We start from the raw sequence: 18,260 nt of genomic DNA on the forward strand, positions 1-18,260 counted from the left end.
TAACACAATACAGAAAGAAAAGGAAAGGAAACGAACACTAAAAGGTACAAAAAGAGGACAAGAAAACAACAGAGATGCAAGAAACAATTAGAAGAGAGTAAAACAAGGAAACAGATTACAGTGGCTGGCCGACCAAGAAAATAAAAACGAAAAGCCAGCCACCCTGCAACACATTAAAACATACACCCTAAAAGCACTAGGGTGGAGGACACAGAGGGACAAAGGACATGCGTTAAAACTCAGACTGAACGATAAAACCCACCCTCACGGATGAAACTTGAAACCAAACCAGCTGATGCGGCGGCGTCTACTAAAATTAATGATAATGAGTCTGGCAACCGAAGATGAAGTCGCAGGGCAACCAAAGGAGGACAGAGCAGAAGAATATAGGACACTGTCAACCAAGTGCCACACCGACACAGAGATGGGTCTTCACGGCGCAGGAGGTAGCCATAGGTTGCCCAGGCATGGCCAATGCGCAGCTGGCAGAGAACCACGGAGTCCCAGCGAGAGGCCCTCATTGAGGACTTCCACACATTTGTGGTCACCTTAATGGCTCGCAGTTTGTTGTGCGTCCTGAGATTTTGCCATTCCGTCTCTCAAAGCTGAAAAACCTTGTGGCGTATTAATGAACGCAGGTCAGTTGTGGGGATGCCCATCTCCAGAAGTGGTTTCCGTGTGGCCTGTTTGGTCAGCAAGTTCATTTCCTGGGATTCCGACGTGATCAGGGATCCAGACGAACACCACTGAATGACTGGACTGTTCCAGGGCATAGACGGACTCCGGGATGGACGCAACCAAAGGACGACAGGGTAGCACTGGTCGATAGTTTCCAGGCTGCTCAAGGAGTCAGTACATAAAAGAAATGACTCCCCAGGGCATGAACGGAGATACTGAAGGGCTCTTCAGTGAATACACTGCAGCCATTAGGTAAGGAATGCTGTTCAATATGGCCACCGTGAACGTAGGCAAAGCCAACGTGACCATCAGCTTTCAAGCTGTCGGTGCAAACCATTTCAGAGCCCCAGAACACCTCAAGAATTGAGAGGAAGTGACAGAAGAGAGATGAGGCTTAACGGAGTCCTTGGGGCCACGTAAAAGGTCCAGACGAAGCTGTGGCCAAGGCGTATGTGAATGGACTGCAAGTAGAGGTGGTAAAGGGAAGGAATCCAGTTCAGAGAAAAAGGGACCACACACGAAACACAAATGTTAGCCCTGAGTCCTGGCCTGATGTGGGAGATGGACTGGGACTGCCACAGGCAGAAAAAGGAGATGGTAATTCGGATGCTCAGGAGAACTATCAATGCGTGCTGCGTAACTGCCGAGCTGTTGTGCACGTCTGATCTGCAATGGAGGGACCCAAGCCTCCCCCAGTACACTGGTCACCGGAATCATCCTAAAAGTTCCTGTCGCTAGTCAAATCCTGCAGTGGTGCACAGGATTGAGTAAATGTAACGCTGAGGGCACTGCCGAACCATAAATCACACTCCCATAATCAATTCAGAATTCAACGGGGGTTCTGTAGTGCCGCAGCAGCATAGAGCAATCTGCACCCCAATTGGTGTTGCTCAGGCAATGGAAGGTGTTGAGGTGCTGCCAACACTTCTGCTTAAGCTGACTAACATGAGGAAGCCAAGATCCAGTCCTAAGAATTGATATGTCTCCATTACAGTGAGTGGATAATCACGAAGGTGAAGTTCTGGGTCCGGATGAATGGTACGACACCAACAGAAGTGCATGACACATGACTTTGCTGCAGAAAACGGGAAGCCGTGGGCTTATGGATGCGCCTTGTGGATGGCTCCCTGTAGGTGACACTCAGCAACACCAGATCTGAAGGAGCAGTACGAAATGCAGAAGTCGTGTGCATAGAAAGAAGGTGAGGCGGACGGTCCTACAGCTGCTGCTAGACTGTCACCGGCCACTAAAAATAGACACACATTCAATACAGAGCCCTGCAGGACTCCATTCTCCTGGATATGGATGGAACTATGGGAGGCACCAACTTGGACACGGAAAGTACAGAGCGACGGGAAGTTTTGGATAAAAATTGGGAGTGTGTCCCGGAGACCCCACTCATACAATGTGGCAAGGATATGTCGCCAGGTAGTGTCATATGCTGTACGCAAGTAAAAAAAGATGGCAACCAGGTGTTGCTATCTGGAAAAGGCTGCTTGGATGGCAGACTCTTAGGACACAAGATTATCAGTGGTAGAGCGACTCTGGCAGAAGCTGCCCTGACATGGAGCCAGTAGGCCACATCACTCCAGGACCCAACCCAACTGCCAACATACCATACGTTCCAGCAGTTTACGAAGAAAGTTGGTGAGGTTGATGGGATGATAGCTATCCACATCAAGCGGGTTTTTACCAGGCTTGAGCACTGGAATAATGGTGCTCTCCCGCCATTGCGACGGAAAGACACCATCGCACCACATCCGGCTCAAGATGACGAGGTGACGTCGCTTGTAGTCAGATGAGAGATGTTTAATCATGACTGTGGATCCGATCAGGCCCAGGAGCTGTGTCGGGCAATGTGCAATGGCACCGAGGAGCTCTCATTCTGTAAATGCGATGTTATAGGATTCACTGTGGTGTATAGTGAATGAGAGGATGTTCCCTTCCAGCTGCCGTTTGAGAGAGCGAAGGGCTGGGGGTAATTCTCCGATGCAGAGGCTTGAGGTAAGTGTTTGGCAAGCATGGTTGTGTAAGTAGATAACATGCCATTTATGGAAACACCATGAACACCTGTTGGGGTCTAGTACCCTAAAAGACGTTTGATCTTTGCCCCAACTTGGGAAGGAGACGTTGGCACCAAATGGTTGAGATGCAGGCATGGAGCTGTTTAAAGGCTATGAGGTGCTCCAGGGAAGGGTGCCACTTAAGCCGCTGTAGAGCTCACAGACACTCCTTAATTGCTTCTGCTACTTCTGACGACCACCAAGGGACTGCCTTATGCCTCTGGCATCCTAAAAAGTGAGAGATCGCGTATTCTGCTGCAGTAACGATTGTTGTCACCTGCTCAACCATCGCATTGATGTTACCGCGTGGGCGAGATTCAACGGTGACAGCAGAGGTGAAAGTTTTCCAGTCTGCCTTATTTAAAGCCATCTGGGCAGGCATCTGTGGGACTGATGCCAGGGCAGTGACAAGAAGATGGGGAAGTGGTCACTACCATACAGGTAGTCATGTGCTCTCCAGTGGAAAGATGTGAGAAATCCTAGGCTGCATATTGATAAATCAATGGCCAAGTAACTACCATGAGCCACACTGAAGTGTGGTGGCCCCAACATTTAAGAGGCAGAGGTCAAACTGAGGCAGTAAAGGTTTGACATCTCTGCCTCGCCCAGTGAGCACAGTGCCACCCCACAAGTGGTTGTCGGCATTAAAATCTCCCAAAAGTAGGAAAGGTTTAGGGAGTTGATCAATCAATGCAGCTAATACATTCAGGGGTACTGTACCATCTGGAGGAAGATATACATTGCAGACAGCTATTTTCTGCGTCATACTTATTCTGATAGCCACAGCGTCAAGAGGAGTTTGAAGGGGGCACAGGTTCACTATAGACTGAGTTTAGGACATAAATAGAAATTCCACCTGACACACTACTATAGCCACAACAGTTCCTGTAATACCCCTTATAGTCGCAGAGGGTAGGGATCTGCATTTCCGGGAACCTGGTTTCCTGAACAGCAATGCAGGTAGCAGGTGTAAAGCTTAACAGTTGCCGTGGCTCAGCCAGCGGTGGAAAAAACCACCGCAATTCCACTAGAGGATGACATCGTGAGACTGGGAAGGCATGGAACATTCAATGAGGTGGTTTACTACTCAGTCACCTGCTGCCACCGTCTTGTTGCCTGAGCCGTCTATGCCCATAGTGTGTGAGGGTCAGGTGTGATCTAGGTCCTCAGCACACTCAAAAATCTCCACCTCATCCTCAGATGCAGAGCTTGTAGGTAGCGGTGGTGTGGGTGCTACTGCAATTTCATTGGTCTTAGGAGTTTTCTTTTTGGATTTCTGTTGCTGCTCTTTGGGTTTACCTGGCTGGGAGAAATTCACTGGCTCAGTCTCCAGAACTGAGGATGATTGTGAAGTCCTAAAACCAGCTTCTTTTGGGCTCTTCATCCATGGCAGATGTCATCTTTCCCAATAGCAGAATCCTGGGAAGGGTGTGACACAAGGGACCACTTCCTAGCGAGAGAAGCCAAAGACGACTTGCGCTTCTCCAGCTTAGAAATGGGACGGACATCCTCAATGGTTGGGGGAGGGTGTTGCTCCCGAAGTAGGTGGTGCAAGAGCAACAGGTAGGGAAATCATTACAAAATCTGGCAGGCAGCGAAAAACTTTCCATGGGGCCGATCATAGGGCCTCCCCGTTTTGTTTCAGTAACAGGTTTCGGGCGTTATCTGTGGCTGATGATGTCTCTGAGCCGGATGCATTCGTCCACCCCGTTCCAGGACAAGCTTGTCGGCCTGCAAGGTCTGGGCATTCACAGAGAGTGGGTTTGCTGGTAGTTGGGAGCTCCAACATTAGGTGCATAATGGGGCCCCCTTAGGAACATGGCTGCCAAGGAGGGGAAGGAAGCCAGCGTGCACTCTGTGTGCATTCCGGGGGGAGTCATGGCGGATGTGGAAAGGGTGCTTCTGGATGCCATGAAGAGTACAGGGTGCAACCAACTGCAGGTGGTGGCTCACGTCGGTACCAATGATGTGTGTCGCTTTGGATCCGAGCACATCTATCTGGTATTGGGTGGCTTGCGGAAATGGTAAAGACTGACAGTTTTGCTTCTGAGATTAAGGCAGAGCTCACCATCTGCAGCATTGTCGATAGGACCTACTGTGGTCCTGTTGTGCAGAGCTGAGTGGATAGGCTGCAGATTCCTTGACTTGCGCCATCGGGTGGTGAGTTTCCAGGTTCCGCTTAATAGGTCAGGAGTCCACTACACACAGGAGGCGGTTACACGGGTAGAGGGGGCTGTGTGGAAGAGACTGGGTGGTTTTTTAGGTTAGAGGGTCTCAGTGAACCACAGAAGGGGTGGCCGTCAGAAAGTGGGCAGGTAAAACACAGTAAGGTAGTTGTAGAAACGATTTGTTTTGTAGTTGTAAACTGTCATAGCTGTGTTGAGAAAGAACCACAGTTCCAAGCCATAATGGAAAGCACTGAAGCTCAAATAGTTGTAGGTACAGAGAGCTGGCTAAAGCCGGTAATAAGTTCAGCCGGTAATAAGTTCAGCCGAAATTTTTTCAAACGATGTAACAGTGTTCAGAAAGAATAGATTAAATACAGTTGGTGGTGGAGTATTTATTACTGTCAGAGGTAGTTTGCCTAGTAGCGAAATTGAAGTAGATAGTTCATGTGAAATAGTATAGGTAGAGGTTATACCTGACAATCGGACTGAACTATTAATTGGATCATTTCACCAACCCCCGACTCAGAAGACATAGTTGCCGTACAGTTCAAAGAAAACTTGAGCCTCATTTCAATTAAGTACCCCACTCATACAATTATAGTAGGTGGTGACTTCAAGCTACCCTCGATATGCTGGAAAAATTATACGTTCAAAGCCGGCGGCAGGCATAAAACATCATTCGAAATTGTACTGAATGCTTTCTGAATAATTAGTTCACTAGCCCACTCTAAGCATCAACAGCAGCGAAAGCATACTTGACCTTTTAGCAACAAATAATCCTGGCCAAATAGTAAGTCTTGTGATGAATACAGGGATTAGCGACCACAAGGCAGTTGCTGCTAGGCTGAATACTGTAACACCTACAACCATCAAAAAGAAATGCAAAGTATAACTACTTAAAAAAGCTGATAAAAATGCCCTTAACGCCTTTTTAAGAGACAGTCTTCACTCCTACCAATCTGATTATGTAAGTGTAGAAAAGTTGTGGAATTTTTTCAAAGAGATAGTATCGACAGCAATTGATATATATATACACCACATGAATTAATGAGTGATGGTATTGATTACACAAAACAGGTCAGAACATTGTTGCAGAAGCAATGAAAAAAGCATACCAAATTTAAAAGACTGGCAAAGTTTTACAGAAGTTCGAAATATAGCGCGTACTTCAATGCAAGATACTTTTAATAATTTCCACAACGAAATTCTGTCTCGAAATCTGGCAGAAAACCCAAAGAGATTCTGGTCATACATAAAGCACACCAGTGGCAAGACACAATCAATACATTCACTGTTCAATAACAACGGTGAAGTCACTGATGACAGTGCCACTAAATCAGAGTTATTAAACATGGTTTTCTTTCCCTCTCCTTCCCTCTTTCCTGATGAAGCAACCGTGGGTTGTGAAAGCTTGAATTGTGTGTGTGTGTGTGTGTGTGTGTGTGTGTGTGTGTGTGTTTTCTTCAACATACCACCGATTTCGTTTGGTAAGTTACATCATCTTTGTTTTACTTCCTAAAATTCACGAACCCAATTATCCCCCCCCCCCCACCCCCATTATAGCTGGTTACCAAGCCCTCACAGAATGTATCTCTGCCTATGTAGATCAACACCTTCAACCCATTACATGCAGTCTCCCATCCTTCATCAAAGACACCAACCACTTTCTTGAATGCCTGGAATCCTTACCCAATCTGTTTCCCCAGGAAACCATCATTGTAATCATTGATGCCACTTCCCTATACTCAAATATCCCACACGTCCAGGGCCTTGCTTGGATGGAGCACTTCCTTTCACATCGATCACCTGCCACCATACCTAAAACCTCATTCCTCATTATCTTAGCCAGCTTCATCCTAACTCACAACTTCTTCACTTTTGAAGGTCAGAAATACCAACAATTAAAGGGAACAGCCATGGGTACCAGGATGGACAACTCGTACGCCAACCTATTTATGTGTCGCTTAGAGGAAGCATTCTTCATTACCCAAGCCTGCCAACCCAAAGTTTGGTACAGATTTATTGATGACATCTTCATGATCTGGACTCAACAACAACTCCAGAATTTCCTCTCCAACCTCAACTCCTTTGGTTCCATCAGATTCACCTGGTCCTACTCAAAATCCCATGCCACTTTCCTAGACGTTGACCTCCATCTGTCCAATGGCCAGCTTCACACATCCGTCCACATCAAACCCACCAACAAGGAAGAGTACCTCCAATATGACAGCTGCCACCCATTCCATATCAAATGGTCCCTTCCCTACAGCTTAGGTCTTCGTGGCAAACAAAAAACCACTTTCCCTACCCTCTGACTCCTACCCTTGTAACCACCCCCAGTGGAAAACCTGTCCCATGCACCCTCCCACCACCACCTACTCCAGTCCTGTAACACGGAAGGTGTACACGACCAAAGGCAGAGCCACATGTGAAAGCACCCACGTGATTTACCAACTGACCTGCCTACACTGTGAAGCCTTCTATGTGGGAATGACCAACAACAAACTGTCCATTCGCATGAATGGACACAGGCAGTGTTTGTTGGTAATGAGGATCACCCTGTGGCTAAACATGCCTTGGAGCACAGCCAGCACATCTTGGCACAGTGTTACACCATCCGGGTTATCTGGATACTTCCCACTGACACCAACCTATCAGAACTCCGGAGATGGGAACTTGTCCTTCAATATATCCTCTCTTTCGATTACCCACCAGACCTTAACCTCCGCTAATTTCAAATTGCCACCCCTCGTACATCACTTGTCACTCAACAACATCTTTGCCTCTGTACTTCTGCCTCGAAGAAAAGGAGTTCAAAACCGTACCTTATGCTGGAAAAGTTATGGGTACAGTGTTTTTCGATTCAGAAGGATTCTTGCTTGTGGAAATCATGCCAAGTGGAACAACCATAAATTCTGATGCGTATGTGACAACACTGAAGAAACTTCAAGCTCGACTGAGTTGTGTTCGACCACATTAGCAAAAGAAGGATATTTTGCTGTCGCATGACAATGCATGGCCACATTCAGTCAAAAAACCACGGAAGGCAGTTGAGAGGGATGGAAATTATGTGGAGAAATGAAAATATTATTCCTGAAAGACGTAGCTACACTCTGTAAAACTTTCGAACAAGTAAAATAAATAATGGATAAAAAAAATAATAAATAAAAAAGTGTGCATTTCTTTTGGAGTGACCCACATAGTGATGATGACTGTGTAGTGCATGTGGTATCTGTTCCATGTTTAACTTGTGTTTAGAGTGACATCTCATGGGAATGATGGGAGCTAAGAGTTAGTCAGCTATAGAGGCAGTGGTATCTGGCAGGAAAAGCAGTAAACAGTCCCCGCAACACAAGAGAGAAAAAGACTCTTGACCAGAACATTTAATAAGTCATAAAATAATCTGGCCACAATTTTCACATTATTCACCTGACATAATAATAAGATGTACTGTTCCAAACAGGGTCGAAGTGCTGATGAATTTTATCAAGTTAAAAATTGAGAGTGTTACCTATTACTTTAAGTCTAGAGAAGATGTGTTTTCAGTACAGAGTCACACATCTCTACCATTCCAGGATAACATTTGGCAAACAACAATGCTTCGTCTATCCCCAGTTTGAGTGGGTAGCATCTGAGCTGACTAATTTGTGTAGCATATTTTTGGGATGAGATTAGAGTAGAAACATCACAACTGTAGCGGTGCATTCGATTAGAGATGAATTTTTTCAGTTCGCTAAAGAATCCATTATATTAAAAGATCAGTATCAACTTCCACAAAAAAAGATTCAGACGAGTTTATGCCATGATTAGTGGCTTTTGTTTTAGAAACACTGTTTCCACCAGAAAAGTAAAGCCAGATAACAAGAGTGAAACGAACTAGAGTACTGTTTGTGCTCAACGCAATAATATTGCTGGAGTGTACAATCTGAGTACAATAACGTGGAAAAGGGCACAGGTCATCCCCGTTTTCAAGAAGGGACGTCTAACAGATGTGCAGAACTATAGACCTATATCTCTAACGTCGATAAGTTGTAGAATTTTGGAACACGTATTATGTTCGAGTATAATGTCTTTTCTGGAGACTAGAAATCTACTCTGTAGGAATCAGCATGGGTTTTGAAAAAGACGGTCGTGTGAAACCCAGCTCGCGCTATTCGTCCACGAGACTCAGAGGGCCTTAGACACGGGTTCACAGGTAGATGCCGTGTTTCTTGACTTCCGCAAGGCGTTTTGACACAGTTCCCCACAGTCGTTTAATGAACAAAGTAAGAGCATACGGACTATCAGATCAATTGTGTGATTGGATTGAGGAGTTCCTAGATAACAGAACGCAGCATGTCATTCTCAATGGAGAGAAGTCTTCCGAAGTAAGAGTGATTTCAGGTGTGCCACAGGGGAGTGTCATAGGACCGTTGCTATTCACAATATACATAAATGACCTGGTGGATGACATCGGAAGTTCACTGAGGTTTTTTGCAGATGATGCTGTGGTGTATCGAGAGGTTGCAACAATGGAAAATTGTACTGAAATGCAGGAGGATCTGCAGCGAATTGATGCATGGTGCACGGAATGGCAATTGAATCTCAATGTAGACAAGTGTAATGTGATGCGAATACATAGAAAGATAGGTCCCTTATCATTTAGCTACAAAATAGCAGGTCAGCAACTGGAAGCAGTTAATTCCATAAATTATCTGGGAGTACTCATTAGGAGTGATTTAAAATGGAATGATCATATAAAGTTGATCGTCGGTAAAGCAGATGCCAGACTGAGATTCATTGGAAGAATCCTAAGGAAATGCAATCCGACAACAAAGGAAGTAGGTTACAGTACGCTTGTTCGCCCAATGCTTGAATACTGCTCAGCAGTGTGGGATCCGCACCAGGTAGGGTTGATAGAAAAGATAGAGAAGATCCAATGGAGAGCAGCGCGCTTCGTTACAGGATCATTTAGTAATTGCGAAAGCGTTAAGGAGATGATAGATAAACTCCAGTGGAAGGCTCTGCAGGAGAGACGCTCAGTAGCTCGGTATGGGCTTTTGTTAAAGTTTCGAGAACATTCCTTCACCGAAGAGTCAAGCAGTATATTGCTCCCTCCTACGTATATCTCGCGAAGAGACCATGAGGATAAAATCAGAGAGATTAGAGCCCACACAGAAGCATACCGACAATCCTTCTTTCCACGTACAATACGAGACTGGAATAGAAGGGAGAACCAATAGAGGTACTCAGGGTACCCTCCGCCACACACCGTCAGGTGGCTAGCGGAGTATGGATGTAGATGTAGAGGTAGATGTAGATATATCTACATAGTCAATTAAGGAGAAAACTAGTCAGGAATCTTAAATAATACAGATAAGCATTTAGTATGATAGTGAATGTTAATCAAAAGCTACAATAACTAACTGAGCAAATCCATAAAGCATAACCCTCGTTCAATGTTGGGTTAATGCTGGCCTTCAAAAATAGAAATTATATATATATATATATATATATATAGAGAGAGAGAGAGAGAGAGAGAGAGAGAGGGGGGGGAGGGGGGGGGGGAGGGAGAGAGAGGGAGAGAGAGAGAGAATATCTGACAAGATGTCTTACAGTTTACACTCTTGGTTTTGAAATCTTTGTCTTATTACAATATAATCTATCTGAAACATTCCTGTCTCTCCATATTTTTTCCATCTGCGTAATATTCTTTCGTGATCCTTGAATTAAGTGTTAGCAATGGTTAAATTGAGCTCTGTGCAACATTCTACCAGGCAACTTCTCCTCCTCTCATTCCACTTCCCCATGTCACATTCTGATTCAGTCTTTCTTCCTTTCTTATACAGTCCAGTAAGTCTCGCTTGACACAGGGTTCAGTGAGAATTTTCCATAACTCTCCCCACCATTTCCTTAACATCGTCAGTCCTTTTCCTTCATCCCCTTTCCCTTCCCTTCAATCCATCAACCCTTCTGCCAGGAGCCACTGGCTTTTGAAGTATGCACATTTTCATAATTTTTATACAGGTTTTCTTCTACTGCTCTTGATGAGTAGATTATTTTATCCACCCAATTCTATCATAATTACAAAAATGATACATTTTCTCTTATGCAGATGACAGCATACTGGAATGGGCATGTCACTCCCTAGACTGCTGACAGTAAGTGTACCACCTAATGAGAGAGAACTCTAGCAAATACTTAATGAGCTCTGTGCACATCACATTGATGAAAGGCCTTTGGCCCTTTTAAGAAAAAGCAGCTGTTCACATTCTGACATTTTGAATGCTGATTCAGTGTCTTTATTGTCTTGAAATACATCATACAAAAACTGGAATGAGGTTCCTTGCAAAGTAGTCTTTATGAAATAGCAACATGTTTCACTCAATTCCACATTATTCTTAGCTTGGCATCATAATTAAATCTTAGCTCTTCCCCCCGCTCTTTTGTCTTCATACTTTTGGTATGAAACTTGCAATCTTTAAGCTTGAAAAGAGTCTCCAGAGGTAATATACTTGTAAACTGTGAGGTCATGTGCATTTGGTGTTTTTCATGCAAGTACTGGAGGTGGTTTATAAACATATAGTGTAAGTCCTCATCCCAAATATTGCATCGGAAATGTCACAATAGTCCATTTTTCCCAAATAGTCTTCAGTATAGTGCAGCAGTCTTTTCACCAATATGAACTAAAATTTTAATCATACAGAATAAAAGATTTTATACCAAAAAGTATTTCCTTTGGATAGAATCTACTGCTTGGAAGCAAACCTTCACTCTTGCAACTGACGATTTTGTAAAAGCAGAGACTACAGAAAGAGGTGATCGTAGTTCTGAACTCTTTCGAACCAAGCAATTGACTTATTTAGTACAGTCAGTCATCTCGAGTCAGAATGCTGTTATAATAATGCACCAGGCAGTGTAACAACTACCTATAACAAGGTATTAATTCATAAAAACCTACCTTCTGAGGGAAGAATCCCTTGACCAATAAATCAGGTTAGCTCAGTTCTGTAGTTCCTATCGTGTGAAGAGTTACTGCCACGTAATATTTCAGTTACACAATTATCTTTACAAGCACTCTTACATCTTTTGTCATATAGAGTACTACTCTCAAAACTGTCATTGTAGTACCTATTATTTTCTTCTACAATGATCGCGACTAGTTCCTTGAAGGGAGGGGGGAGAAAAAAAAAAAAAAAAAAAAAAAAAAAAAAAAAAAAAAAAAAAAAAACCTCTTAGAGGACTTTTTTTCTGGAAGCAAGTGATATACAGTTGAACTTGCTGTATCAAAATTGTCAACCATGAAATTCAGCTTCTTATGTAGCACTGAAAATTGTCCACAGAACTGCCAACCACATTTTTTTCCACAAAGAGAATTCTGTCATTTATCACTGTTGTCAAACTATTCTACTTCTTGATGCTGGAAAATGAGAAATTATTCTCACACCAATGGTACCAAAAGGCAAGAATAAGGTCAGTTCCTTCACTAGCAAATGAAGTAAGAGAGACTGCACTCTTATGATCACTTTTTAGAAGAAGCCTTTCCATATCTTTCCTCAACAGCATGTACTTCTACACCTCGAAATAGCCTAGAAACAGATGCTAACCACTGTTCAACGCCAGTTCTGAGGCCGACTAAGTGCAGCTTTCAAATACAGTTTCTCCCATCGTGAATGAAATAAGAAAACCGGTACTAGTCCACTCGTATGAACAGTTTCGGTCACTAGTAGCAATGTCTTGTAACTACATATCCACCATTTAATAAGAAATGATTGAAATGGATATATAAGATAACATTCCTGCTTCGACCAGTTCGTATCATATAAATACATGGGTAGCACTGGAGGTATACAGACTGAGCACTTACATGTACATGGCTAACAGTTGAAACGTTAAACAGACTGTCACTGCTTGAATAGATTTAAAAACCATGAAATGAGTTATGACTGTTGTATCTTGTGCATATCCAATAGCATTTATCTCAAGCCAGGATAATCTCTTAGATCTGTCTTCCTCATCCTTTTCTTTTCCTTATAGCTTTGTCAGTGAGTGTGAGAAACACACAGTTTCTTTATAGACACACCAACATATAGAACTTTTGTAACAATTCCACCATTTCCTTTTAATTTTTCTTTCATCCTACATCTTCACAAGTATTATGGTGATATTGAAGTAGGTGTTTGCTTACTTGCTTTGTGAAATTGCAAGGAATCGGCAATAACATGACAATATCAACTTCAGCCACTGTCAAAGTGGAGGAGCAGTCTACCCTACAGACGCGTCTTTATTAAATGCACGTGTGGACAAATATTCATCTTGTCACCAATATCTAAGCATTGGCCATCATTTAAGGTTTTTAAAAACAGCTCTGAATGGCACAAAATACACAAGCAAACAAGAAAATAATATTTCTTTCAAGTAGATAAAACTGTTGACACCTTGATATATTTTTGCTTTATTAAGAAGACATTTCTGACATCACAAGTCTTTTCATTTTTTTTCCCTTCACAATGCTGAAAAAAAGAATTCGTGGGCTTTTACAAAATGGGAAATGTTCCATCAAATCATGCAGCAGAATCTATATTTTACTAGAAGCACATAATACATGACAAACAACATTTAGCTTACTAACTACACATAAGCACAATTCCAATATTTTACAAAATTCTTAACATCAGTAGGGAAGGTGATTATGAATAACCCCCCACCCCCCCCTCAACAACAACAACAACAACAACAACAACAACAACAACAACAAACACACACACACACACACACACACACACACACACACACACACACACACACGGCATAAATGAGAGTTAGAGGGGACCAAGAGAGAGGAGTGGCGCGCGCACACACACACACACACACACACACACACACACACACACACACACACAACTAGCTTATAGAGATTTTGCTTAACCAAGAAAACAGAGCTTGCCCGCAAAGCAGTTGAATCACTGCTGAGTCATACCAACACTAAATAAATGTAGTGATATCCTGGAATGTTCAACACTACAAAGAAATGTCTACAAAAAACTACATTATTATAAAAAAGATGTAAAAAATATCTCTTTAGCAAGTAGCAATAGAACAAGCTGCATAGGAAGTAGACAGAATCAACCCTCTTATGTGGTTACTTTGCCTTAAAAGAACAAGAAAGAGTTAAGCACTGGTTGGAAAAGAAATTCATTTGAGAAAGCAAATGAGTTTAGTTAGTGGAATTTGAGAAATCCATGTGATTAAGTTTACTTGTTAACAACTCAATGCACTTACTATTGGGTGAGATGTTGCCTTTACTCCTGAATTATTTACATTCTACTGTATTTTCAGAGATTTACATTTACACAATAGGCTATGAGATACATGTTTGTATTTTGAAAATTTGTGTTATTAATCGAGTGTTGCCTGTACAGAATTAGAGAGGTGCCATTTTCTTTTAGTTAAGGCTGGCTCTGCAGATCATGTTGGCAATGATTTTCTCAAAATATTAAGATTCATAGACGTGGGAGTAGAATTAAATTCACTGCTAATGAAATATATTACTGTTTCTTTATAGAAACAAGCAACCTCAGCAGCCAGAGACAGTGGTCTTTTGTGGGCTAATTTACAAGAAGAAAGCTTTGTGGCTGAAAACCTACTTGTATAGCAGTATTTTTGTTGTGCCTGTCTGTGACTCAACATTTCCACTATATGGTGTGTCCCAATCTATCCTTTTCATAATGTTATCATTCCAGCCTGGATTTTCCATTGTTTGATTTAGACAAAGATTTGCGAGTTATTAGAGGAAGAAAAGACACATGCCACTGACAAACGAAGTTTTAGAGGCCTGAGTTAAGCTTAAACTGAAGGCACGATTACAACCAAGCAACAGCCTTATCTGAGCACAAATTTATAGTTTTACGAAGGAATATTTTGAAGGATTTTACACAATGCATAGAAATATGGCATAAATGACAGAGGGGACCAAGAGAGAGGAGTGGCGTGTGAAAAAAGAAGAAGATGAGAACTTGAGATATTAGTCTAGATTATTTCAAGAAAGTTTTCATTAACGTGACAGACACTGAACAGACATCTGAAGTAAATTTATCTACTCCTTTCACCATCAAGAGTGATGTCCACTTTTTTTTTTTTAATAGCGTAAATCATCTGAGGTACTTGTGTTACTGGTCAGCTGAAATGCAGCTTTGTATGCCAGTACGACAACATCAATACTGGAACAACTCTTGCACTCTGCTGAAGTGTATACATTTTAATTCAGTTGCGATGAACATTACACTGCTGACAAGGGAACCTCCCCATCGCACCCCCCTCAGATTTAGTTGTAAGTTGACGCAGTGGATAGGCCTTGAAAAACTGAACACAGATCAATCGGGAAACAGAAAGTTGTGTGGAACTATGAAAAAATTAGCAAAATATACAAACTGAGTTGTCAATGCACAAGATTGGCATCATCTAAGATAATGTGAGCTCTGGAGCGCCGGAGTTCCGTGGTTAGCGTGAGCAGCTGCGGAACGAGAGGTCCATGGTTCAAATTCTCCCTCGAGAGAAAAGTTTAGTTTCTTTATTTTCGCAAAGCTATGATTTGTCCGTTCTTACAGTGAACAGAGGCGTCAATGAACGAAGTTTAGTATCTGTGTTTTGCGACCACACCGCAAAACCGTGCGATTAGTAGACGAAAGGACGTCCCTCTCCAACGGGAACCGAAAACATTTGATCGCAAGGTCATAGGTCAACCGATTCCTCCACAGGAAAACACGTCTGATATATTCTATACGACACTGGTGACACATGTGCGTCACATGACAGGAATATGTTGTCGACCCACCTAACTTGTGCACTTGGCAAATGGGTAAAAAAGATTTCTTGTGGATGTGATAATCACTCCCAAAAAAGTGATCGCATTGGACGGACAGACTGACAGATAATTATTGTCTGAAAATAAAAACTTTTCACTCGATGGAAAACGAGAACCACGGACCTCTCGTTTCACAGCTGCTCACGCTAACCACGGGACCACGGCACTCCTAAGTTCACAGTATCCTTGATGTTGCTTATCTTGCATATACACTACTCAGTTTGTATATTTTGCTTATTTTTTCATAGTTCCACAGAACTTCTTCCAGTTTTCTCAATTGATCTGTGTTCAGTTTTTCAAGGCCTATCCACTGTGCCAACTTATAACTAAATCTGAGAGGGGTGCGATGGGGAGGTTCCCTTGTGAGTGGAAGAGTCGTTCTGGGAACAACCCTTAGACTGTGGATAAGCCATTCTCCCAAATGCGTATACAGATGAATTTCTTGTTCTAGAATATTTATGCTGTGAACAGGTTAGGGGGCATACTTTGGTACTTCACAATGCAAGACAATTGCTTGCAAAATAACCTTTCGATAACTTTCAACTTTTGAAGCTCCCAGTACAGGTGAATGGATACAAAGCTGTGTGTGTGTGTGTGTGTGTGTGTGTGTGTGTGTGTGTGAGAGAGAGAGAGAGAGAGAGAGAGAGAGAGAGAGAGAGAGAGAGAGAGAGAGAGAGATATGGAGGGAGGGAGGGAGGGGGGGGGGAGCAGTGTGTGATACTGGTATCTCCAGGACTACATTGCTGACTAAATCAGGCAGTCTCATATTGCTCAAACCTGAATAAAGAATAATTAACTCATTCAACTTGGTACCTCAATGAATTGTGTAATGTGCAAAAATCAGATAATGGAAAGTCCAAAATGGAATCTAACAAAGGATATTTGCCATAGTGAAGAGGCTGAGTTGCAGACAGACACAACAAAATGACTGACAGGAAGTGAGCTTTTAGCCAACAATGCCTTTGTTGGATGATAGCTCACTTTCTGAGAGTCTTTTTGTTGTGCCTATCTGCGACTCAGCATCTCCGCTATTCAAGGAATTTTTCATCATTGATAAGCAAAGTTTATCTGTTCAGTGGTACTCTTCAGTCACTTTTTTTTTTTCCTGTGTACTTCAATTGTTAAAATGAACAACTTCTTCGGTAACCACTTTTGCAGCCCCTGATCTCATTGTTTACATTATTACCAGATGTGCACCGACAGTAAAACTTCAAAATGACCTTACCAGTTTGACATTCTCTCCCCCCCCCCCCCCCCCCCCCCCCCACTCCCCCTCTAAAAATAAGAAACTGCACAGAGAAATAACTACTAAAAGAAATGGCTCAACACAATTTTCATTTCGTGACATCTGAATACCGTATTTTTATAGGCAGGATATCAAAACAAGCAATATCAATGTCTTCAGATTATTCATAGGGAATCAAAACAGCAAACAATAGCATACAGGTTTCAACAAAGAGAAACTTGACAATAAAACGCAAAAGCTCTCAACAACTTCAAATATATATAACAAGTTACATTTATTAAATTTACTTTACTGGATGCATGAACTAACAACAAAACTTTATACGTAAACTATAAATATGATATATTCTACAGTACTTGAGAAAATGTCTACACAGCTAATAAAACTCAAAAGACAAAAAGTTAACATACTGCTCAATCAAACTCCACAGAAGCAAGTTTCATATGTACTTCACAATTAAACACGTTTACTCCATCAGCTACTGCAGACACTAACAAGCTATTCTCATACACAGCAGACTCTTAAAATGACATGTTCTGTCAACATACCTTCGCTTTTTGAGCCATCTTCATTTCTTCCTTCTTGAAGTTGCGCTGATACGACGTAATTACACGACGGAGCCTATTGTTGAGGTCCACCATTGATGGCCACTGAAGTTTACTTGGATCATCATCTGGTGCAACTTTGCTTTCATCCTTCATTACATGACTGGTATGTTCTATGGATGATGATGCAGACTCTGTCTGATCAGGAGTTGGTACAGAATTGACTTCATGGCACCCATCTGCGAGCATAGTCTCACCAAGATTATCTCTCAAGACTGAAGATTCTCCCTCTGCAGTTTCATCTTCATCTGTCAGTCTTCCAGAGTCATCATCAACACTGAACAATAATGATGAAAATCAGAATAACAACAACACTTACGAAGAGCTTTACCATAACGCAATTGTAACACAAGAAAAGAGAAATGAGCAGCAAGAGAATTTACAGAGACAGAGGCTATATTAGGACAGCATCATTATTCATTTATATAACAGAAGTTTCATCAATTCTATGTTGATCAATTTAGTGACAGCAGGTGGATGCAGAGTCTGCGCACACACACACACACACACACACACACACACACACACACACACACACACACACACACACAGAGAGAGAGAGAGAGAGAGAGAGAGAGAGAGAGAGAGAGAGAGAGAGAGAGTTAATAGTATTGGGGGGAGGGGGGCACAAGTCTCTTATCAGCAATGAGTCATGAA

At 42.4% G+C, this 18,260-nt stretch overlaps 1 protein-coding gene across 1 annotated transcript in view; it reads right to left on the reverse strand.

Annotated features, from left to right (window-relative positions):
- LOC126337009 (chromodomain-helicase-DNA-binding protein 7) overlaps positions 1-18,260 on the reverse strand; it is a gene marked incomplete at its 3' end in the record, with an annotated part of 254,459 nt that overhangs the window by 46,834 nt on the left and 189,365 nt on the right. Inside the window, 1 exon segment of the mRNA XM_050001259.1 lies at positions 17,547-17,880. Coding sequence (XP_049857216.1) covers positions 17,547-17,880 — 334 coding nt within the window.

The sequence above is a fragment of the Schistocerca gregaria genome, chromosome 2 (genome assembly GCF_023897955.1).
Source record: "Schistocerca gregaria isolate iqSchGreg1 chromosome 2, iqSchGreg1.2, whole genome shotgun sequence".
Classification (NCBI taxonomy): domain Eukaryota; kingdom Metazoa; phylum Arthropoda; class Insecta; order Orthoptera; family Acrididae; genus Schistocerca; species Schistocerca gregaria.